The sequence below is a fragment of the Schistocerca americana genome, chromosome 3 (assembly GCF_021461395.2).
Source record: "Schistocerca americana isolate TAMUIC-IGC-003095 chromosome 3, iqSchAmer2.1, whole genome shotgun sequence".
In the NCBI taxonomy this organism is placed as follows: Eukaryota; Metazoa; Arthropoda; class Insecta; order Orthoptera; family Acrididae; genus Schistocerca; species Schistocerca americana.
Genome location: NC_060121.1, coordinates 272,087,083 through 272,113,376, shown reverse-complemented (window position 1 = coordinate 272,113,376; position 26,294 = coordinate 272,087,083). Strand labels below are relative to the sequence as shown.

The following is a 26,294-nucleotide window of genomic DNA, read 5'->3' as shown; positions in this document are numbered from 1 at the left end:
CTTACCTAGCATTCGCAGACGACCTAGCGATACTGACCTATGACCCAACATCAGCAAAAACACAGATTGAAATCCTGAAAGAATGCGCCGAGAAAGTCGGCCTACAAAACTCTTTTGAAAAAACGCAAGTCCTAACAAGAGAAGGCGACGACATCACAACCAAGTACGGCAAAATTAAAGGGGTCACACACTTCAGATACCTAGGCAAAATCATCGAACCGACCGGAACAGAAAAACTGGCTTACGAAGACAGACAACAGAAGACACGGAAATCACTAGGCATGGTACGAAACGTCTACAACAAACAATGCATTTCCAGAAACACCAAGATCAGACACTATAACACAGTGATCAAACCCGCCGTACTGTATGCTAGCGAAACACTAGCACTCAACAGGAAAATCAAAATTGAAGAAATCAAAAAAGAAGAACGCAAAATCATGAGGAAAATTTTAGGAGGAAGACCCACACCAGATGGCTACAGACTACAGAAGAACTCGACAGTAGAAGCATATTCGAACATCGAGAACGATATGAGAAAAAGGCGCCTTAAATTCTACGGACATTTAGATAGACTCCCTGAAACAAGACTCACCAAGAAAATTCTAGAACACATCAAGACACTTAAAGTCTCGACACCCTGGATGGAAGGAGTCCGAAAAGACCTACAAGCAATTGGCACCACAAACACCACAGACAGAAGCACCTTCCGAAAACACATAGACAATTGGGAAGTAAAGTCAGAAGCGCTAAAACAGCGGACCAAACAAGAATGGTCTGAGGAGAGAAAAGAGGCCCTCTCCAAGAGAATGAAGGAGTACTGGAAGGACAAGAAGAACAAGCCTTCAAAGTCATAAGCTTAACGATTTCCTTCTAGGGAAAATTCGCCAACAATAATAATAATAATAATAATAATAATAATAATAATAAATCGCAATTAATACTGGATGGGATTATTTGTAACTGGGAGAACAAGAACTCTTCATAAAATCTGGACTCTTTATTGCCTATTAGCTAATAACTTGCTCTTCTGTGTGACATAAAATTAAATATAGGATACCTAAAACCAGTAAAGACAAGAGACAGGCAAGATAGTACACATTTCTTCAGTCCTTAGATCATAACGATTTTCTCTTTGGTCTTCCTTTAGCTTTACATGGCGTGCTTTCCTTTCTGTGAAAGAACTGTTACCCCATGAAAGTTCGTCCAACGCTTTTCTGCATGAAAAATCGAAATGTCATCATCTAATACTGAAAAAGCTGTTGATACAAATAGTACCCAAGACTGGAGTGGTTTCTCAATCTGATTATGTCTATTTTGTCACTGTGTGCTGGATAAAACAAAATAGGCCTTTCTAATATTGCAGCAATTGTAACATACACCAAATAAGTGAGACTGTTTTGGCAATAATGATCATTTTTATAGTACAACAACATAACTCACGAAGTACCAATACGAAATATCTATTTGGCCTACTGCAATCAAAAAGCTTTATGTTAGGAAATAGTTTCACATTTCATTCATATGCTCCAGTTTCTCATGCACGAGACCGAAAAGTAGTAGCATGAAATTTTTGTATAAATTTGGAATCGTCATATTCTTTCATAATTTGTATGATGTCCCCGTTTCTTCTCTTTCCCCATTCTAACAAACAATCTTGTCATCACTAATTCTGTAACTATTCCTACAACTGTCAAAACTCATTCTCCAGTTAACTTTATTAACCCAGCCACAATCATCGGTTTAGTTATCCAGCGATTATTCTCTGGTTAAGCGTTATTACGTGTTCGTACAGTGCATTTTCTGCGCTACTCCCAGAATGGAACTTAAGCAGCTGCTAGCCAGGGACTACAACTGGCCCTGTCTAGTGTAGCAATCTGGCCAAAAATTTTCTGTCAGAATTTCACTTTCTTGGATACACCAAGAACATAATACATAATCTTTCTTACCTGTTATTCCTGTTAGTTGTTTATTTCCACTCTGGTAGTCTAAATCTATGGATTTTGCTAGTATTTATAGCAACGCTGAACATTTGCAAACTGAATCCACCACATAAACAAGCAGCAGTTGGCATTCACCGGTTCGGCTTTATTCCCCTCAGCTCGTATAGCCCCGTCCCATTTTGTCTGCAGAAAAGTTCATTTCTAGATGTGATGAGGAGTCCCCTGGCAGAGACATCAGGTACACTACACATGCATTCAAAAATGTCCAAAAAACAGCAGGGGTGCGTTTCAAAATCGTATGAATAATTGGTAGCCCGACGTGCACTGGATGCTAAGTGCTTTGTGAAACAAGGTTTTATTCCTCAAGAATATGAAATTGCCCCCTCCCCCAAAATTGCCCCCCCCCCCAGTTCAAGACACTCCGGTTTGCCGCCCCCCCCCTCCCCACGAGATCTGTGCCTGCTCTGCACACGTGAATCTGGCATCTTGGGCACAGCAGTAAAATTTTTCCAGGTACGCCACGTGGCTGGTTGCTGCTTACACAGCCAACAGCCACACTCCTGTAGCCAGAAGCGGGAGAAGGTATTACTCATATGCGACTCAACTGTGCGTGTGCATGAGCCCGCTCGTAACTGCTTAAATGAATCTAATGTAAACAGTTGTGACGTCATGCTCATTGGAGACAATTTGTTGTTATGAAGCATTGCATAGTCTTCCTGAAGCCTTTGACACATTTTGCTGTTGGCAGACGCTTGTAAGTGCACTGTGTTATTTTATATGGCACATTTCCTTTGCAATTTAAGTTTTATTTTCTGTTTTCCTCTCATTCATGTTTTAAGGCTGCACTATTATTCTGCACTAGTGGAATACAGTAATGTTCTTGTTAGAATATCAGTTCTTACCAGTCACAATTACAAAAATTTAAATGAAAACTAAAACAACGAAAAATTCCTGGGTTTTTCCCAGTTTTTTCCTGGATGAAAAAATTCCCAATTTTTTCCCGGATCTCCCTGTATTAATGGAAAACTTACGTGAATCTTTTTGTGCAACAGTTTAAAACTGGAAATGGTTTGGCAAAACCTCCAGCTATGATTGCAACACAAAAGTTAATGGCAAAATGATGCAAAATGGGCTCTGCATCTAATAAAAACTGTAACTACCTGAACACAAAAAACAATGCCCAAGTGAAGGAAAGACTGGGATGAACGACAAAATCTCAACGCTCTTTATCTGTCCAGATGGGAATTAAGTGATTGTCCATTTGAAACATAATCAAAAAGGATTTGCATTTGCATCAGTACAAATTTACTGAAGTGAATGAGTTAAAAGTGGCCAGGTGAACTTTCACAGGTAGAGTTCTGTTACTCGTTTCTGAATGAAGTGGAAATAGGACCTGATTCCCCCCCCCCCCCCCCAGATGAAGCCTGGTTCAGCCTGCCAGAGCATGTGAACTCTCAAAACATGCATCATTATGCATAAAAAAAATTTCTATCAGTGTTTTGAAGAGCTGTTGCACAATCTCAAGACTGGTGTTTGGTGTGATTTCTCTGGAGTCTGCATAACGACATGGTTCTTTCACCAAACCATTAATGATAATTGTGTATATACTTTTCAGGAAGACAGTGCAACAGCACAAACTGCCTTGAAAACCTTGTCACAAGCGCATAAGGAACTGATTGCACAGCAATTTAAAACAGGAAGTGAGGAGAGGACAGTCATAAGAGACAGCACAACCTCCTGGCCACCTCAACTGCCTGATCTCTCTCCCAGTGATTTTTACCCATGCCTCAGGCAGAGCTGTTACATGTGTCTTACATTTGGTTAATAGAGCATGGCACTGTCTTGACATCAAGATCTTCTGTGACATTCATTAACAAGGGTAGTCTCATATCAGTCTTATTGTAAGTATTTTTAGCATCAGTTACATTTTGCCTATCCTGTACGAGTTTATCGATTCCAATTATGACTAATAGACATTGTAGTCAAAGAACACTACACTTTTGAATTTTGTGGAGTGCGCAATTTTACATTTCAGAACATTTAAAACAATCTGCAGTCTTTGCACCACTTTTAAATCTTATTATAATGTGACTGAATTCTTGTCAATAGAAAAGACTGAGATTTTCCTTGTGGAGAGGGAGAGAGCAGTGTGTGAGGAGTGGGGGGCTCAACAAGCTGTTGTGCACAACCCATTGCACAATAGCATTGTATAATTTTCACCCTTGTAACATAACCTTTGGGGGACAGAACATGTGAAACCACACGGGGATAAATCATGTCTGTATAAGGTATGTTTGAGGTCTGATCATCATTTTGAGAATTTAATTATTGTTAATGCTACCTTATGAAATTCTTTTGACTGTCCTCATACCAATAATTATACAAAAATGACATGCTTGGATAAACCATATAAAAATTGACACCCAGTGTTGTATAGTACACTTACTCACATTATCTTATCTAATGAACAGGACAGTTTACAAAATTAATTCATTCTCTCTCTCTCTCTCTCTCTCTCTCTCTCTCTCTTTCTCTCCCCTCCCCCCCCTCCCCGCATGCACGCACGCCCGCGCGTGCGCGCCCACCCACCCACACACACACACACACACACACACACACACACACACACACACACACAGGCATGCGTGTGCACGTGTTTTGACCTCAGATAAACGAATCTCAAATTCTGAAATATGACAATCTAAACAAAAACAAGTAGTCACATATCACATATGAAAATGTTTTTTATGAATGATAGAATGAATACTTCCTGAATTGCTGTCTTCAACAAAAAATCATCAAGAAAATTTATCACCAATTGATATAATAATTTGTAATGCACAAGTAATTTCCTGTTTCTGAATTATAGCTGCTTAAGTAAAATTACATTTAGATACAAATGTAGCTAATTCAAAATAAGTCATAAAATGTCCTTACTTTCCTGCTTTGCGGATAAGCATCTCTGCATCTGGATTAGTGTAATCAATGACTACATCTGCACCCAGAGATTCAACTAGTGGTACTGCATCAGTGGCACAGGTTGCAACAACCTTCACAGAACATCAGGTAAATCAGAAACTCTATAATAACAGTCAAAGCAAGTTTTTAACATACACAGTTCAGTTCAACAACAAATAGAATCCTTCATTGTTAATCACCCTGTTGCCCACTATTTCTATACTTTTGTTTTGCCACTAAGTGTTACCGCAATACGGTGGAACTTCCCTTAACGGGCACCTCCAATAATGTGCAATTCACATAACGAGCAAAACAAATTGAAAAAAATGACTTGCTTAATGAGTGATATTTCGCATAGAGAATGGCAACGATTTAGTGTGATGTCACCAGTCATTCACGCGCAGCACGGCAAATGTTCCACAACATGAACACCTTTCATTGTCGGCAGGGGCATACAAACAATGTCTTATTGCATGCTACAGTTCAGTACTCTTTCTGCTATCATCTTAGGGCAGCTTGTAATCATACATTTTTACAAACTTGTGTTCACACAGTGGTTTTTTTGTGTGCAAATTTTAATAAACTTTATAGAAATGTCCCCAAAGGTAAAGCTGCAAGAAGACGACCATAAGGGAAAGAAAATGGCCTTAGATTGGTTGGTTGGTTTGGGGAAGGAGACCAGACAGCGTGGTCATCGGTCTCATCGGATTAGGGAAGGATGGGGAAGGAAGTCGGCCGTGCCCTTTCAGAGGAACTATCCCAGCATTTGCCTGGACTGATTTAGGGAAAACACGGAAAACCTAAATCAGGATGGCCGGACGTGGGATTGAACCGTCGTCCTTCCGAATGCGAGTCCAGTGTCTAACCGCTGCGCCACAAAATGGCCTTAGAAATGAAACGTAAAATCATTGAAAACTGTGAACACAGTGTAAGTATTGCTGATTTAGCACACACATACAATAGGTCTACATCAACTAAGTGCACTATTATGAAGAACAAGGACAAGATTAAGGAGATAGACGCTTCAAAGGAGTGACAAGAGTACCTTAAGAATGGTTTCGTATTCTGTATGAAGTTGAAAGGTTGCTCCTTATACGGGTAAATGAAAAGCAATAGCAAGGTGACACTATTAACGAGAGCATCATTTGCGAGATGGAAAGAATGATTTTTGCTGACCTTGTCAAGAAAATGCCAGGATCATGAGCAGTCGAAGAAGTGTTTAAGGGAAGCCGTGGATGGTTTTAAAAGTTTAAGAGAAGAACCGGCATCCACAGTGTTGTGAAGCACGGCACAAGGTGGTAGAGAACTTCATCAGCAACTTCAAGATGCTTGTAGACCCTCAGAGTTATCTGCTGCAACAGGTTTTTAATTGTGATGAGATGGGCCTATTCTGGAAAAGGATGCCGAATCATCAATTGTAACAGCACAGGAGAATGCATTGCCTAGTCACAAGCCACTGTCTCACACTGCTATTCTGGCAATCTGAAAATAAAACCCTGCCTGTTTACAATTCAAAAACTCCATGAGCCTTCAAGAAGTGTAAGGCCCAGAATGTGATGTGGAGGTCCAACAATAACACTTTAGTGACACATGATCTTTTTTGCAATTGGGTCAGTGAAGTGTCTGGTCCTTGCTTGAGATGAATTTGCCACTCCATGTCTTGCTTGTTATGGACAACACTCCTGCCCATTCACCAGACTTACAAGACCACTTCCTTCAAGAATTTCAATTCATCGAGATCCAATTTCTGTCTACCAAGACCACTCCATTATTCCAGCTTATGGACCAGCAGATTATTTCTAACATTAAGAAGCTCTACACTAAAACACTCTTTGAGAATTGCTTTGAGTTGACTGAAGCTGCCAATCTCACTCTGAGAGTTTTGGAAATATCACTTCAACATCACAGCCTCTGTCAAGATGACTGAAAAGGCAGAGAAGGGCTTACCAGGTGAACTCTCACTTCTGCTTGGAAGAAGCTTTGGCCAGAGTGTGTTGTCGAATGTGACTCTCAGGCATTTGAGGCAGTACCTGTGGAGCCAGCAGTCAGCGAGATTGTGTCTTTGGCCACGAGCATAGAACTAGAACTGGATGACAATGATATTGATGAGCTCACGGAAGGTCACAGCCAATAAATGACCAGCAAAGAGCTTATGGAGTTGCAATGTGTTTCACAGCAGGAAGTTGTGGAGAGGAGTTCAGAGGAGGAGGAGGAGGAGGAGGAGGAGGAGGAGGAGGAGGTGGTGGTAACAGCAAAGTAGCAATCTTCTGGCACAGAAAGAGAAATGCTGAAAGCATGGTAATCAGTTGCATCATACACTGAAAATCATCATCCCAATAAAAGTGGCTATGCACGCTACAAATTTATTCGATGATGATGCTGCATCATATATTCGCCAGGGGTATTGAAGCATCAGCAGAAACAAATGACTATACATAGCTTCTTAGTAAAAAAAGAATTAGTTATGTATTGCGAATAATAAAGTACATAATACTGTATGTATAATTTTCTTTGAATAAATGGCATGGAACATATATTCGTATTTCACATTAATTTATATGGGACAAATTGTTCTGCGTAACAAATGTTTTGCACTATGAGTAGGATTCTAGAATAAATTATGCTCGCTATGTAAGGTTCCACTGTATACGTAGCAAAACAAAATATGTTTATCTGTCAGCATAACACAGATACAAAGTACTTTAAGCTAGCTCCTAACAGTTTTAATTCCCCAATCTCCCATATGCCACTTTAATCTACATCACAACATCAATACTGACATCATGTAACACCAATATCTTGTGTGTGCTTGAAGGTCATCTATTATCACAATAAATCTCATGTAGTATTTGGAATGATCGCTTCTTGAGCTGTAGAAAGGGAACAATGGTGAGAGTCTTGGTCATCTGGGTCATCACTGCATTCGGTTAACATCATGAATTGGTTAGTGAACAAAATGTTTTCATTGCTGAAATGCTTTTCAAGGGGGAAAAAAACATACAAATCATGGTACCAATAGAATTTTGCTCTATTTCAGCATGCTGTAAAGCTTTTTGGGGTCCAAGATGGAAGAGCTTGAAGATGATTTGCACATTTCACATTTTTCAGTATTTACTAAGTTTCAAGAAATGTTCTTTAGTCATCCAATTGCTTCACTTGGTGACATTAGTTTGCCTGTTCAATCACCTGAGCTGACTATGTGTCATCTTGTCTCCAGTGATGCCAAAGGATTAAGGCAGACACAAATAAATGAAACAATATGACATGAAGCCACCATTACTTCATCTGTAATAGTCCACAAAGCTGCATACAAAATCCATGGACAGTTTCAACAGTAAATCAACAGTAACACCCACAAGTGAAAACTGTTCTCTCTTTTTAAAGCTTGGAAAAATATTGTACAACAGGTAGCTTTATTGAGTAACAGGACTTTTTGTGTTGCATGTCTTGCTTGTGGATGTTATTTCTGCTGTGTCCTGCTTTTTATGAATTCTACCTTCATACAACTTTCTCTCAAACACACAGAAATATAGCTGGTAGTGCTAAACTTAACTGAGTTAAGCTATAGTTATGAAGACAATGATAAAAATGATATACCACTACAAAGTTAACATTAAATCTCAAAATATTTTTAACAAAGGCTATATCATGTGGAAAAGGAATCTCCATGACCCTCTTAAATGTACTAGGATAATTAAAAGAAGCTACTCACCAAGTGGCAGAAGGGGAAAACACACACATACACATGTTGATGGCACTTGGTTGGGTTGGGTTGTTTGGGGGAAGAGACCAAACAGCGAGGTCATTGGTCTAATCGGATTAGGGAAGGATGGGGAAGGAAGTCAGCTGTGCCCTTTCAAAGAATCATCCCAGCATTTGCCTGGAGCGATTTAGGGAAATCACGGAAAACCTAAATCAGGATGGCCGGACGCGGGATTGAACTGTCGTCCTCTCGAAGTTGGCACTAGGTCACAGTGCTGAACGCGTCATTTCACCATATCCCCACACATTTTTGATTGGCAACAAGTCTGGTGATCTGGTGGGCAAAGGCAAAAGGCTGACATCCTGTGACATCAAGAAGGCGCATGTTCGTGCAGCAACACGTGGTTGTGCATCATTTTTCTGAAAAATGTCACCTGGGGTGTTGTGCAGAAAGGATGTCATTCACATAGGTCATACTGTTCACAGTGCCCTGGACATGCACTAACTGTGATTTGTGGTTGCACCCAATAGCACCCAATGCTATAAGTCAGTTGTTGCTGTGTGTCTTGTGCGAATACAGTCACTGTGATGCTGCTCTGCGTCTGCAGCAAACCAATATGCAGCCATCTTATTCAAACAAACAGAAACTGGATTCATCCAAAAACAACTATCTGATGCCACTCCTGTCCCCAGTGATGTCATTCCATACACTATTGCCACCTAGCATGTTCATGCACATTTGCCAAAGGTAGGCAGAGAAATGGATGACACGCAAGTAACCCGTGCAAAAATAAATGGCAACAGGATGTCACCCCTCATAGTGTAAGATGTGTTAGACTGTTCCAGTGTTATGCCAGAGATGAGGAGGATGCAGATCTCTCCTGCAATGCCATTCGGATGAGGTGTCAATCTTCTTGGAGGTTGGTGTGGGTGGTGCGACCTGATCCATTTCACCACGTTCTACGCCCCTCCGTGAACCATTCTGCACACACATGTTGCACTGTCAAAACACTTCATCCCACAAGACCAGCAATTTCTCAGATGGATACTTTCTCACATGCCAATAACGCACCCTCTTTCAAACTCACTGATATGATGGTATGGTTTTCACATGTCTGTGAGGCATCCTACATGTCTCCTCAAGTTACACTGATCCATTACTTTCGACTTGTAGTGACAACGAGAGCCACAGGCACATTTTACTGCATCATGATATTGATGTTGACCTTGAAACCATGGACCAAAATGGCTCAAATGCTGATCATTTCTGCAGAACATACTAATGTACATGTTCTGTGAATATGAACTTTCTACCTCTAATCATTCAAGATGTTCTCCTTTTTTTTCTGAACAGGAGTGTGTGTAAGGGGGAGGAAGAGAAGCGAAGGAAAAGGACTGGAGAGATTTATGAAAAGGGTAACATGCAAGACGCAGACTACTACTAAATATTGTGCATGAATTAATAAGGGTGAAAAGCTAAGTGCACTGTATGCAGTATGGGGAGGGGGGGGGGGGGGGGGGGGGGGACTGGACAGACAGGTCAGAAAATGGAAACTATAGAAAAGTAAAATGGAGTGATGAAAGAAATAGTTACCGTGAAGAAATGCTGAGATGGAAGAAATTAATGTGAATTAAGGCCAGGTGGGTGGCCAGAAACAAGAATATGTTGTAACACCAGTTCCACCTGCGAAGTCCTGAGAAACTGGTGTCTGCAGGAAGAATCCAAATGGCTTGTGTGGTGAAACAGGCACTGAGGTCATGACTGTCATGTTGTGTGGTGCATGCTCTTCAACAGGATATTGTGTGTTGCCAGTATACACTCCCCAGCTCTGCCCTTTCATTCTAATTGATAACTTGGTGGTAGGCATGCCAATGTAAAAGGCCGAACAGTGTTTACATACGAGCTGCTATATGATTCGTGTCATTTCACATGTGGCTTTCACTTTGATAGCATATATTGTGCCAGTAACAGGGCCGATATAAGTGGTGATAGAAGGGTGCTTAGGGCAACTCTTGAAGCAGGGACAGTCACAGGGGTACGAGCCATAGGGTAGGCAAGTTGGTGCAGAAGGAGTTTAGGGACTGACAAGGATACTGTTGAGATTGGGAGGGTGATGAAAGCTGTTCTGTGTGTGGTGGGCAAAATCTCAGACAGAATGGAACTAATTTAAGGGCATGATTTTAGGAAGTCATGGCCTTGTCGAAGTAGCTTATTAATACATTCAAGATTAGGGTCAGGATTTTTGCAGGGATTAGCAGCACCAGGATTTGATGTGACAGCCCAGGACATCTGCTTTTGAACTAGGCTGATGGGGTAATTATGTCCAGTGAAGGCTGAGGTGAGTGTGATGGTTTTGCCGTCAAGAGACTGCATCTGAACAAATATGTTTGCCTTGAATGCCAAGGCTATAGGGAAGGGAATGTTTGACATGTAAGGGATAGCAACTGTCAAAATGCAAGTGGTGCTGTTTGATAGTAGGTTTAATGGGGACAGAAATGTGCAGCTTGCCTTCAGTGAGGATGAAATCAACATCAAGGAAAGCGGCATGGGACTTGGAATACAATCATTTGATTGGGAGAGAGCATGTGTTGACAGATTCCATAAATCTTTAACAGTTCTGTTCACCACGAGTCCATATAGCAAAGATGGCGTCAATGTATCCTAACCAAACCAGGGGCTGAAGGGTTATGGATTCCAGGAACGCCCTCTCCAAGTGACCCATGGAAAGGTTGGCATAGGAAGGAGCTATCATGGTTCCCATGGTCATACCCCTGATCTGTTTGAACATATGTCTGCCCCCAAATTTAAGTAATTGTTGGTAAATATAAAGTTGATTAAGGTGAGCAGGAAAGATGTCATAGATTTAGAATCAGGTGGGTGCTGACTAAGGAAATGTTCAGAGCAGACATAGCATGCATATGGGGGATACTGGTAGAGAGGGAGAGGTGTGTGTGTGTGTGTGTGTGTGTGTGTGTGTGTGTGTGTGTGTGTGTGTGTGTGTGTTTGTTTTGGGGTGCAAAAACAACTAGGGTCATACAAGCCCATGTCATAACCAAACAACACAAAGACAAAAAAAATAAGTTAAAAATGACTACATATTAAGCCCAGTGGATGGAAGGAAAGACAGTTAAAAACAGGGACTTGGAGAAAGGTCCATTAAATATGCCATAGAGAAGCAGAGGTCCTGAACTAAAGATTAAATGTCCTTCACCATATTGCTACAGAGTAAAATGTGGTCAACAGCCCACACGCCATTTGTTAAAACGGCCGATAACTCAGACAGCATAATTAGAACCTAAGTGGTTAAAAACAGGGCATTCTGTCAGGAAATGGCGAACTGCCAAATGGTGAGGGTCATGAGCACAAAGTGGTGAGGGAGCACCACTTAACAAATGGTGGTGGCTAAAAAGACAGTGCCCAATACGTAATCTGGCTAAAATGATATAGCAGCAAGAGGGCCGAAGGAGGTTGTCCAAGCTACTGGGAGAGGTTTAATTCCCCTGAGCTTGTTCCCATGAAGGGAGGACCAGTGGTGATGGCAAAGTGACACCACCTGCTGACAGACAGCAACACAAATATCATCAGAGGGAATGTAAGAACTAGCAGGCTGAGGTACAAGGAGTGCAGCCTCGGCAGCAGCATCAGAGACTTTATTTCCCGTCAGACCGACATGATGGGGGACCCCTATAAACATCACAGTGGCTCCATCAAGCATGAGCAAGTGACAGCTTTCCTGGACCCATTGAACTAAGGGATGGATGGTTTGCAGCATACAGAGGGCCTGAAGAGCACTGAGAGTGCCAGAGTAGAGGACACAATTGAAAAACCTCTGTCGACGCATGTACTGCATGGCCTGATACAAGGCAGAGAGCACCACTGTAAATACTGTGTGTGTTCCGGAAGCCGATACCGAAAAACATCGGTGCCAGTGACGAAGGCACACCCGATACCACGTTCAGTCCAAGAGTCATCAGTGTATACAAAGGTGCTATCGTGAAGATCCGTGCGAAGATCGAGAAACTTGCGGCAATAGAGCACGGTTGCAGCAGTGTCCTTACGAAACGAATGAAAGCCGAGGTGAACACGGGCTGTCGCACTAAGCCAAAGTGGTGAAGGGCTCACACCCACTGGGAAAGTGGCAGGTTGTGTGAAGTTACGCTGCTGGAGCAATAGCCGATAATGAACTCCAGGTCGTAACAGAGAAGAGGGACATACCCCATACTGGCAATCGAAGGAGTCATCAAAAGAGGAGGCAGAGGATGGGTGGCCGAGCGTGGCAGACAAACGGCATACATATCTTGCTGAGGAGGAAATCACGGTGGTATGACAGCAGTAGTTCAGGGGCTTCTGCATACAGATTCTCAACTGGGCTACAGTAAAAGGTGCCAGTAGCAAACAGATGTCACGATGGTGGATAGTACTGACACTACGTAAGAGGGACAGACATGCAGATGCATAAACGAAACATCACAGTCCAGTTTCGAATGGACAAGGGACCGATGCAAATGGAGGAGAGTGGTCTGATCTGCTCTCCGGGAAGTACCACTGAGGACACGTAGGACAATGAGGGACCGCGTACAGCAGGCAGCCAGGTGAGACATGGGAGGACCAAGAAGATTTCATATCAAGTATGAGCCCCAGGAATTTCATAGTTTCAGAGCGAAGAGAAGAGCAACAGCCCCAAGATGTGAAGACAGTGAAAGAAACCAATTGTACCACCACAAATTCATAGAAACAGTTTTGTCAGTGGAAAAGCGAAAGCCATAGCCAATGCTCCACAAGTGAAGACCATCAAAACAACACTGAAGATGCCACTGAAGGAGACAAGTCCTTGGAGAAATGCAATAGATGACAAAATTGTCAACAAAAAGGGAGCCAGAGATACCCAGTAGGAGACAGGCCATAACAGAGTTAATGGCGACAGCAAACAGTACAACGCTCAGGACGGAACCCTGAGGCTCACCATTTTCCTGGATAAATGTGTCTAACAAGGCAGAAACCACACGTACCTTGAAAACTTGGTCTTTTAAAAATTCCTGAAGGAAATAGGGCATGCAGCCATGGAAGCCCCACAAAGAGAGTACGGAGGATACCAGTCCTCCAGCAGGTGCCCTACACTTTCTCTAAATCAAAAAACACAGCCACAATCTGGTAGTTCCACAGAAAACCATTCATGACATGGGTTGACAAAGTGATGAGATGGTGAACTGCAGAACTGCAGGCTTGAAATCCACACTGTACAGCAGTTTGTAAATTACGAGACTTAAGCCAAGCATGAATCATATTTTACATTAACCTTGCAATCACAGTGCTGACAAGAATGGGGGCAATAACTAGAAGGAAGATGTTTGTCCTTACAGGGCTTAGGTATGGATATGACAGTGGCTTTACACCAGCATCTGGAAAACGTGCCCTCTGCCCAGATCCAATCGTAGGTATGAAGGAAATAGTGTTTGCCTGCAAGAGAAAGGTTTTGCAACATCTGAATGTGAACATTGTCTGGCCCTGGGGTGGAGGACCGGAATGAGGTGAAAGCATGGTCTAGACCAGAATGAGGTGAGAGCATGATCTAGCTTCCTCATAGTAAAGGTGGCATTGTAGCAATCACGATTATGAGAAGAGAAGGGTATCATCCAACCCTCCTCCACTAGTTTACGATGGAAGAAAGTGTGGTGATACTGGGTGGAGCTCAAAATTTCCACAAGATAGCGGACCAAGACGTTGGAGACAGCAGTAGTAATGTGTTGGAGATAGCAGTAGTCATGGCGTTGTCGAAGTAGCTTATTAATACATTCAAGACTAGGGTCAGGATTTTTGGAGAGATGAGCGGCACCATGATTGGATATGATGGCCTGGGAAATCTGCTTTTGAACTAGGCTGATGAGGTAATTCCATCCAATGAAGGCTGAGGTGAGAGTGATGGTGTATTACCATCAAAAGTCTGAATCGGAACAAATATCTTCGCTTTGAATGCCAAGGCTATATGGAAGGGAATGTTTGACATGAAACTGATGGCAACTGTCAAAATCCAAGTACTGCTATTTGTTAGTATGTTTAACGTGTGCCGAAATGTGCAGCTTGCCTTTGGTGAGGATGATATCAACACAAAGGAAAGTGGCATGGGACTTGGAACACAATCATGTGAAATTTAATTGGGTGGGAGCATGTGTTTACAGATTCCATGAATTTTAACGGGTCAGCCTCACCATGAGTCCATATGGCAAAGATGTTGTCAATGTATCCAAACCAAATGAGGGGCTCAAGGCTTATGGACCCCAGGAAAGTCCTCTCCAAGCGACCCGTGGAAAGGTTTGCATAGGAAGGAGCCATCCTGGTTCCCATGGCCATACCCCTGATCTGTTTAAACATATGTTTGCCCCCACAAAGGTGAAGTAATTGCTGGGAAGTATAAAATTGATTAAGGTGAGCAGGAAGGATGTCACAAGTTTAGAATCAGGTGGGTGCTGACTGAGGAAATGTTCAGCAGCAGACACAGCATGTATATAGGGGATGTTGGTATAGAGGGAGGGGTGTGCTTGCTTGTTTCGTTATAAAGGACAAAAACAACTAGGGTCATGTGAGCCCTTGTATAACCATAGAACACAAAGACAAAAAAATAAGTTAAGAACGACTACATGTTAAGCCCAATTGATGGGAGGAAAGATAGCTCAAAACAGGGACTTGGAGAAAGGTCCACAAAATATGTCATAGAGAAGTGGAGGTCCTGAACTAAAGATTAAATGTCCTTCATCATATTGCTACGACAGATAAAAAGCAAAATGCGGTCAACAGCCCATGTGCCATTCATTAAAATGGCTCATAACTCAGATGGCAAATGTAACTAGAACTTAAATGGTTAAAAACAGGGCATTCCATCAGGAAATGGCAAACCGTCAAAAGTTGAGGGCAGTGAGCACAAAGTGGTGGGGGAGCATCACTTAACAAATGGCGGTGGCAAAAAGACATCATCTGTTTTATGGTCAAGCTGGAAATTTGGGGATAGACCTTGGTCCCAGAGAGCCACATAATGGAAGAGGGAGTATAATTGTTAAAAGAAGTAGTAAATGAAATCCAGCTAGATTTTTTGCTATCCTGAATATCACCACAACACTAAGCACACAACATAACAAATGCAATTTGCTATCATAGGATGATGGTTAAAAATGTGGAGAGCACGTCTCTGCACGCAAATTGCTTCACGGCTTGCCTCAGCCCACCAAGGGACCGGGACACAGCATGGTAAAGAGGAAGTGTGAGGAATGGAATGTTCAGCAGTGGTAAGAATAATGTTTGTAAGATCTTCTACCTGGTTATCACAACTAGGGAAAAGTTGTTTGTTGAAAGTCACCAGTGAGGAGGAAAGCCTCCAGTCAGCCTTAGAAAGCTGTCATTTGGGTGTGCACATAGGTGGGGTAGGAGTCAGCAAATGGATAGCACATGGGAAATGGTCACTCGAGTATGTGTCAGACAGAACAGACCACTCAAGACAATGGGCAAGCTGGGCAACACAGAAGGAGAGGTCCAAATTGGAACAGGTGTACGTGGAGTCTGAAAGGAACGTGGGCGCTCTCATGCTGAGGTCAGCCAAGAGGGCACCTCTCAGACAGGTTCTGGGAGAGCCCCAAAGGAGATGGTGTGCATCACTGAGCAGCAGAAAGAGGTGAGGGAGTTGCCCAATAAGATGGAGGATGTCTGCCCTGATGACACTGAATGATGGAGGGATGTAAACAGTACAAAGGCAAAAGGTGAAGTGAGGAAGGAAAATGCAGACTGCAGCAGCTTGAACCTGGGTAGTCAGTGAGGTGGTTTGACTATGAACCATCCTGGAAGAGCAGCACAACTGCCCCATGAGATGGAATGCTGTCCTTGGGGGAAAGGTCAAAGTGGACTGGAAAGAAATGCGAGAGCTCAAACCGGTCATCAGGACGCAATTTTGTTTCCTGAAGGCAGAAAACAAGCAGACACTGATTCCACAAGCACGTGTAAGTTCTCTTTGTTGGATCTAAGGACATAAACTCTCCATTGGATGAGAGTCAAGACAAGGAGGGGGGAGGAGGGAAAAAATGAAGGGGTGTCACCTCAGTGTTTGCCGAGTGCCAGCCTTCAAAGACTCACTGCTGAAGGGGCGCAGAGGCTTGAAGAGCCTGCTCCACGAGGTTTGCAGAGGCATTGGCATTCCCCCTCTGTTGGTCTGCAGAGTCAAGGGCAGAAAAACAGTTGGAGATGTGCACTGGTGACACAGAGTTCAGCTGGGTGAGGGTATCACATGGCGACACCATCAGAGAGGATCTCCGACTCGGCGAAGGAGAGGACCGTTTGCCTTTCTTTGATTTCTTAGAGTCTTTCTAGTTGCCAGAGGAAAACTCCGACATTTGTCGGCTGGAGGGACATAAAAAGTCTTTGTGGGAGTATTCCTTCTGACCTTTCCGGCCTGCGAAGTGTGCAGCAGATGACTGTGTCCCACGAGGCGAAAGTTTGGTGGCTTGTTGCACAGTTGGTAGAGGAAACGGGATTGCAATCATTACAACCGCAGTGTTGAATTTGAATTCGCATGTCTGCATGGCCATTTCCTCCATGGTGTGGGATGCAGCAAGAACAATACTGTAAGTGCTGGATGGTAGAAAACAGGGTTTTTGACTACAAAACAACTTGCGAGCAACTGGGTAAGGCACTTTTTCCTTCACCCAGAGTTTCTGGACAGCCCACTCATTGAGATACAAGGGACAATCTTGGGAGGAGGCTACATGATAGCCATTGCAATTGATACAGCAGAGAGTAGGAGGTGGACAACAGCCCCCGTGAGTATCCCTACCACAGGTTACACATTTGGCCAGGTGTTGACAGGGCATTCGAGTGTGGTTGTAATGATGACCCTGCTAGTAGCTCATCAGGTTTGGAATGTATGGTCAGACTGTGATAACTTCATAGCCTGCTCTGATCTTTGACAGAAGCACTACTCTTTCAAAAGTGAGAAAAAGAGTGTGTGTGGGCACTAAGGATGCATCTACCTTTTTAATCTCCCAATGGATTGCAATGACACCCTGATCAGAAAGGTACACTTGGATTTCTGCTTTGTACAGAGCCTCAAGCAGCCTAGTGTAAATAACACCATGGGAAGAATTCAGCATCTGATGGACCTTGACATGGATAGGATAGCCATGGAGGAGCAAAGCTGCAAGTAGTTGTTGTGCTTGAGTTTCAGAAGTAGTCTCCAAAAGCAAAGTGCTATTGTGTAAATGAGAGAAGGATTTCACAGGGCCGGTAATTGCATCAACACCTATCTGAACAATAAATGGATTTACCGTGGCAAAGGACTGACTGTCTTTAGTACATAAAACCCAAAGAACAGTAGTGCAGCTGGGGTAGTCTTTGAATCATGAGCTTCATTCCGTTTATGTTTAGTAGACATTGACTGTGAAGATGATTGGCTCACTGCGAGAAAATTTCCCATGATTTCCAGCATCTCCGATGGTGTGCTCCTTCCAACTGGGGGTGGGGGGGTAGAAGGGGGTGCACCTGCCTTAGATGATTGTTCACATCTCCATAACACCTGACAGAGGGACCAATCAGCAATTTGAGAAGGTAGCAGCTCAGGCAATCACCCCTCCCTGGGCCTAGCCTGTACCAAGGGGTACATGTGAACTCTACCTCTCACCCCAGGGTTGGGAATTATGCATTAGCCAGCCAACTGTTACGTGACAGACACATGGCCCGGGCTTCAGGAGCACACAGGGAGGAAGAGGAACCTCGAACACTGAAGTGGAGGAAGAATAGGAGAAGGGGAACAAAAAAAGTGAAGAAGGAATGAAAAACAGTGGAGAGATTGTTCTGATGTCTGCTACTGAAAATGCAGAACACATTCCCAAAAACATCCCAGACACGTTCCCCAAAAGAGAGGAAAAAGAATAGCAAGACGATAGACATGCAACACAGAAAGGGAAAGGCTGGGGGCCCATGGTACCCAAGCACGAACCCGCCACAGAGTGGCGAGCCCCTGGGGGAAGAGGGAGGTGCCTCAATGGTGACAACAAAGTGTGTGTTGTGAATGAGATGGGCATGGATTTCAGACGATCTAAGGAATGGTTGATGTCTTTAACATAGGAGGGAAGTCTTCCTACTATAGTTTTCAGGTGTTCCTCAACTAAGGCAGATATACATTTGGTGGGTGCTTCAAAGCCGGCAGCTACAGGACGTCGTGACGATTGCGTTTCTGGATCTTAGCAATAAGGTAAAAGGTGGGGGTGCGTTGTTTGGGTGGGGTATGAAGTTCTATAGATTGAGGTGTTTGTCCTTGTGAGGCGCCTGAGGTTTTAAGGAGGGATTGCAAGTCAGTTTGTATCACAGGGATGGGATCTTGATGGTAGATGCTGTCTGTAAAAGTGTCAGACAACTGGGGAAGACCTTCACTTAGATACTCCCACCTATCACTTGCAGAGATAGATCCCTTGTCTGCTGGGCAGATAATGATGGAGTTACCAGCTTTTAGGGAATGAAGTTCTGCAGAGGACAGATTAGAGTCATGTTGTACAGATCTGAGGAAGGGTTGTGAAGCAATGCTGGATGTGAGGAAGGCTTGGAAGGGATGATTTTGAGGTAGTGGTTGGTGGTGGATCAAGTTGGACTTTAGGTCAGAACTGTTCAAGGCAGGGTTCAGGGTCAGGATTGGCGTTGGAAATGTTTTGTTCACATTAATTTCTTCCGTCTCAGCATTTCTTCACATAACTATTCCTTTCTTCATTCCATTTTAGTTTCCTGCATCTTTCATTTTCTGACCTCTCTATTTTTTGCTGTCCCTGCCCCACCTCTATCACATAAATGCCTTAGCTTTTCATCCTTATTAACTTGTGGTCATGTTTTGGCAGTAATCTCTGTCTTGCATATTACCCTATATTCCACCTTTAAGCTCTCAGGTTTTCAAATCTCATCCTGTGTAGTCCCCAACAATCAGTCTTTCCTTCTCATCCCATCTGGCAAGTCTCCCCCAACCGGGATTCTGACTTTTCCAAACTCTAACCCTTGTCCTAAATCTCTCCAGTCCTTTTTTTCATCCCTCTTCCTTTCCCTTCAACTCTTCTATCAGAAGAAGGATCCAATGGCTCTGAAAGCATGCATACAATATTTTTAATAAACGTGTTCTCCTTCCGCGACATGGTGGGTAGATTTTTTATCTATCCAATTACATTATATTGTCGAAAACTGCTTATAGTCAACAACTAATTTTTTCGTTGATATATTTAAATGTACTGTACATCCTCCTCCACTTACATGTTTTTCTCTTCATTAGTCTTCCATTTTTGTCTTTTGATTTGCTCATAAATATGAAATATTGAGTCTCGCAGCATAATGGTAACTTAAGTACTGGTATTCAATGTAAATTCACTATCATGTAATATGGTAGAATAAGCTGACAAAAATCTGTATCAGAGTGCTTTTAGTGAATAATGACATGCTTTCTCATAGTTTTGAAGATTTTCCAATAACTTATAGCCATTACTATAGTATTCAGAAAAGTAGCATAATGATGATCCAAAAACAAAAGCAACTGTAGCTATAACAACATATTATTGTAAGACATAAAGCATTATTAAAATATGTAATCATAGTTACCTGTGTGCCCCATGCTTTTAACAGTTGCACAGCTACAGTGCCAACACCACCTGAGCCTCCCAGAACTAAAACCCTCCTCCCATGTGCAGGTAAAAGAAACAAGTCTCCTGATATCTTGAGAGCTGACCATGCAGTTACACCAGTATATAATAATGACGCTGCCTCAACACGGTTCAGATTTTTTGGTTTCCTCTGCACCTAAAAATCCAGAAAGAAACAGCATACAGCACAAGAAAGAAACTGACCTAGCTGTTATGCTAAAAGTCTGATGCTAAATTTTCACAATGAAAACTCTATAAAACTCTACACAAGGCATAAGACAGCTATATTCTTTATGAAGTTCAAGAACATGGGCAGATTCACTACATCTATGCTCAGCAGATCAGGGTGAACAAAATTTAGTACCATTAATCTCCATGTCTGTCTCATGTGCAGTTGAATATAATTTTTTGATATGAATATAATAGGGAAACATTCCACGCAGGAAAAATATATTTAAAAACAAAGATGATGTGACTTACCATATGAAAGCGCTGGCAGGTCGATAGAAACACAAACAGACACATACATACACACAAAATTCTATCTTTCCCAACCAATGGTTGCTTCGTCAGGAAAGAGGGAAGGAGAGGGAAAGACGAAAGGATGTGGGTTTTAAGGGAGAGGGTAAGGAGTCATTCCAATCCCGGGAGCGGAAAGACTTACCTTAGGGGGAAAGGGGGCAGAGATCTGCCCAAACTCTTTGCCTTTACAAATGTCTGCTTGTGTCTGTGTATGTGCGGATGGATATGTGTGTGTGTGTGTGTGTGTGTGTGTGTGTGTGTGTGTGCGCGCGAGTGTATACCTGTCCTTTTTTTCCCCTAAGGTAAGTCTCTCCGCTCCCGGGATTGGAATGACTCCTTACCCTCTCCCTTAAAACCCACATCCTTTCGTCTTTCCCTCTCCTTCCCTCTTTCCTGACGAAGCAACCATTGGTTGCGAAAGTTAGAATTTTGTGTGTATGTATGTGTCTGTTTGTGTTTCTATCGACCTGCCAGCGCTTTCGTATGGTAAGTCACATCATCTTTGAATATAATTTTTCAAATTTTGCAATGTGTTTCACTACACTTACTCTGAAGAATCATCAGTAAGATTGAAACCATTTACATTTACACTATACGCTTACAAGGAGACATCCCCCTTGGTGGGGATGACTTTTTGAAACCATCTATGCAATGATTAAATTAAGGTCCCAGGTATAACACCCCTCAACCATTCACCTTGATGGGCCCTTGGGTACAAGCAATTGACAAAAAAATTTCGGAATTTTGCACAACGCTCTACAGCTTTAATGAAGAATGTTATGCAGACTGGTTGTGTAGCACAATGGTTAATGTACAGTTCTCAAATGCAAAAGGTTGTGGGTTGGAATCTCATCAGGTGCTTTGAATTTTTTTTTTATTTGTAAATCTTTATCAAAATGACTTTGATAATTATTTTAATTCTATTAATTGGTTTACATGTATAAACTTTTAAATTTGCTCTCATTTTTCTTCCCCTCATTCTTTTTCCACTGGGAATCTTTAGGCATGTGATTTTAATTATTTTTATGTATTAACTTTGATTTTATGTATTAACTTTGATCTTATTTCTTCCCTTTCATCATCCTATATTTTCATCCTTGTTATTGCATTCCTTATTTGTACTGCTCATTTTGCTCAATTTCACTTCACTTATAATTCCCTTTTTTCAATTAAATCTCCATCTGTGATATTTTGTCTATAGTGTAGTAAGAATTCCTGTTTGAAATATCTGTACAATGATTACTGCCCAAAAAAATTTACTTTTCGTACACCAATGAAAAATATATTTTTGACACCATTGCACAGTCAATATAAATAGATTATTTCATGTTTTGTTTTTTAACTGACAGAGTAGCATTTTCAAATGTTCAAATATTATGAGAAACAAACAAAATAATTAAATTCACATGCACAAAAATTCCAAGTGCAAAAAAAAAAGAGAGGAGGAAAAATGAGATCAAGTGGAAAAATTAATACATTGATTAAAATGACATGACAGAGGAACAGAAATGAAAAAGTTGAAAAAATTAATTGAATAAAAATATTGATGAATGTCATTTTGATACCAAATTACAAATAAAAAAATTTTAAAGCACCTAACAAGATTCGAACCCATAATCCTTTGAACATGAGGATTGTATGTTAACCACTATGCTACGCAACCAGTATGTATGGCATTCCTTATTAAAACTACAGAGAATATAAATATGGAAATTTTTTCGTTAATTACTCATAAACAAGGTGAATCATTGCAGGGACCTTATCCTTCATCACTATACAGATAGTTTCAAAAAGTAGACCCCAGCACCAGGTAGGACCTCTCCTTGCTAGACAATAACACACATTTATAAGAATATTGTTGTAAACTTTATGATTTTATATTTCTTCAGCATCTACACAATATTCTATTCCTGCACTGCATTTGTTTTTGCTTTTTGCAGCTCAGAGCATGCATCCTGTCACTTTTAGACAAACTATGATCACAATGGACAGCAACACAACATTCCTGTAACATTATTCCAAAGTTCATTTTGCAAATAGCTACAGGACACACAGTATCAACATCAACTGCCTATAATTGCATTTCTCTCTACCCCAGCCATCATCAATTACTTTACTGGCCAAATAGCAAAACTATTTTAGTTTCCTATTTCTTAATCTAAATCCCTCTTCACCTGACTTAATTCAGCTACAGTAGATCACTATTGTTTTGCTTTTGTTAATGTTCATCTTACCTCCTCCTTTCAAGACACTGTCCATTCTATTCAATCACACTTCCAAGTCCTTTCCTGTCTCTGACAGAATCACAATGCCATAGGCAAAGCTCAAAGTTTTTATTTCTTCTCCCAAAATTTTAATTCATTCTCCAAATTTTTCTTTGGTGTCCTTTACTGCTTGCTCAGTGTACACATTAAATATTGGGGAATAATAGATACTGCCTATAGGTAAATTAAAGAGGCCTTTGGGGGAAAGAGAAGCAGCTATATGAATATCAACAGCTCAGATGAAAAACCAGCACTAAGCAAAGAAGGGAAAGCTGAAAGGTGGAAGGAATATAGAGTGGCTACACAAAGGAAATGAACGTGATGGCAATATTATAAAAAGGGAAGAGGAAGGAGATGATGACGAGATAAGAAATATAATACTGCGAGAAGAATTTGATAGAGCACTGAAAGACTTAAGTTGAAACAAGGTCTCTGGAGGAGATGACATTCCCTCAGAACTACTGATATCCTTGGAACAGCTAGCCATGACTAAACTATTTTATTGGGTGTGCAAGGTGTACAAGACAGGAGAAATACCCTCAGACTTCAAGAAGAATACAATAATAATTCCAATTCCAAAGAAAGAAGGTGTCTAAAGGTATGAATATTACTGAACTATCTGCTTAATAAGTCGATGTTGCAAAATGCTGACATGAATACTTTACAGAATAATGGGAAAACAGGAATAAGCCAGGCTCAGGGAAGAACAGTTTGTGCTCCAGTAAAAACTAGCGGTATACGAGACAATACTGGTCCTATGACTTATCTTACAAGACATCTGCCTCAATAGCTGAGTGGTCAGCGCGGCAGAATGCTGGACAAAGGGGCCCGGGTTCGATTCCTGGCTGGGTCAGAGATTTTCTCCTCTCATCCCCATCGACATGCAAGTTGTCAAAGTAGTGTCAACTCAAAAGACTTGCACCGGGCGACCAGTCTACCTGACGAGAGGTCCTAGCCACACGACATTTCATTATTTATCTTAGAAGACAAGTTACGAAAATGCAAACCTACTTTTATAGCATTTGGAGATTTGGAGAAAGCTTTTGACAATGTTAAATGGAGTACGCTTTTGGAACATCTGAAGGTAGCAGGGATAAAATATAGATAGTGTAGAGTTATTTACAAGTTGCACAGAAACCAGACAGTAGTAATAAGGCTCTAAGGACATGAAAGAGAAGCGGTGGTTGAGAAGGGAGTGAGACACGCGTACTGACAATGGGTGAAATGAAGAAGACAGAAAATGTACACACAACTGCCATAGAATCATTTCTGAAGAAGAGAAATTTCTTTACATTGAATATAATCTTAAATGATAGGAAGTATTTTCTGAAGGTATTTTTCTGGAGTGTAGCCTTGCACGGAAGTGAAATGTGGATGATAAAACTGTTCAGACAAGAACAGAATAGAAGTTTTTGAAATGTGGTGCTACAGTAGACTGCTGAAGATTAGACAATTAGACTGCATAACTAATGAGAAGGTAACACAATTGGCACACTTTGACTTAAGGAAGGGAATGGTTGGTAGAAAACATTGTCGGAAATAAAGGACTCATCAGTTTAGAGTTAAAGGGATGTGACGGGAAGGGAGAGGGGGGGGGGGGGGGGGGCAGGGGGTGAAAATTGTGGAGGGAGACCAAGAGATGAATACACAAAGCAGGTTCAAATGGATGTAGGTTGCAGCTTGTACAGTATAGAGTGCTTTGGAGAGCTGCATCAAACCAGTCTTCAGACTGAAGACCATAGCAACAATTATATACTAATGAATTGTACTCTAGCTTGAAGTTGACACCATAAGAATTTCAAAATGAAACTTTCACTCTGCAGCAGAGGGTGTGCTGATATGAAACTTCCTGGCAGATTAAAAGTGGGTGACAAACTGAGACTCTGTCCAGCACACAGCTTTAATCTGCCACGAAGATCCACTGTGAGAATTATTGTGTGTAACAGAATTTATCTATATTTCTTCATGGCACCAGTCTCACCATGTCAACTTTTGAGAACTAATAATTTGGAAAATAAATTAATTTACATCTGCATGGTGTGAGGAATGTGATAAAATGTACCCAAAACATTCCACTATTAATAGGAACAACAGCAAGTGCAGGTATGAGGGTTGAATGGAAAGTAATGCCTCCACTTTCGTTAAGTGGGTTTGGGTGGGAATATTTTAATACATCAAACACAGAAATAATCCTTAGAATGTGATCTTTAACTGCTAACATTCACTTTTCCACATAATCACCAGCAAAATTGGATATATTTCTGCCAATGATGAACAAGTTTTGTGAAGCCGTCACAGAAGAAGTCAACACTCTGTTTCCGCAACCATAGTCTCACAGCTATCTCAACGTCTTCATCAGAAGCATAATGATGTCCACGCAGATCGTCTTTCATTTTTGGGAACGGATGGAAGTCAGATGTCAGATGTTGCTAAATCCGGACTGCATGGAAGGTGCAGTATGGTGGTGAGATTCAGTCTCTGAAGTTCTGCTGTGGTGGCATGTGAAGTGTGTGGTTTGGCATTGTCATGCTGCAGGAAAACATTTCCCTTTTCCTTTTGGATCCTTGTTAGTCGTTGTTTCTGAGTTCGCAGTGTTGTGATGTATCGCTTTGAATTTATTGTTGTTCTACGATCAAGGAAATCAACATGGATACACCATCTGCATCCCAGAACACTGTGGCCATGATTTTTCCAGCTGAGGGTTGCGTCTTGAATTTCTTTTTTTGGGCCAAGTCTTTGTGTCAATATTTCATAGACTGACATTTTGTCGCCGGATCATAATGGAGTACCCACATTTCATCTCCTGTCACAATTGAATGGAGAAAGGCATCACCTTCATTCTCATAACGAGAGAGGAGTTTCTGGCAAATTTCAAGCCTGCGCGCTTTCATTTCAGGAGTCAGCATCCAGGGCATCCATTGTGCACAGATCTTTCGATAGCCAAGCAAAGCGATAATGTGGCAAACACATTCTTATGAAATGCCGATTGTGTTTGCAATTTTTATCTGAATGATATGACAATTGTCGTGAATCAACCTGTCAACATTTTGCTTTTGAAACTGAGTAATTGCTGTCATGGACATCCAGCTCTTTGTTTGTCACGCAAGTCAGATGTTGCCGCCTCAACAACTTTAAGCTTACTCGACCAATGACACACAGTACTCACATCCACACAATCACCATAAACTGCTTTCATTCTCTGATGAATCCCCTTTGGGGTGACAACTCCTGCTGTCAAGAATTCAATGACTGCACG

At 41.7% G+C, this 26,294-nt stretch overlaps 1 protein-coding gene across 1 annotated transcript in view; it reads right to left on the bottom strand.

Annotated features, from left to right (window-relative positions):
• Nucleotides 1–26,294, bottom strand: part of LOC124606674 (reticulon-4-interacting protein 1 homolog, mitochondrial) — a 90,288-nt gene that overhangs the window by 6,648 nt on the left and 57,346 nt on the right. Inside the window, exons 3-4 of the mRNA XM_047138688.1 lie at nucleotides 20,212–20,409; nucleotides 4,881–4,993 (exon numbers count right to left, since the gene is read on the bottom strand). Of these exons, the coding sequence (XP_046994644.1) occupies nucleotides 4,881–4,993; nucleotides 20,212–20,409 (311 nt within the window). The remainder of the gene's footprint in view (nucleotides 1–4,880; nucleotides 4,994–20,211; nucleotides 20,410–26,294) is intronic.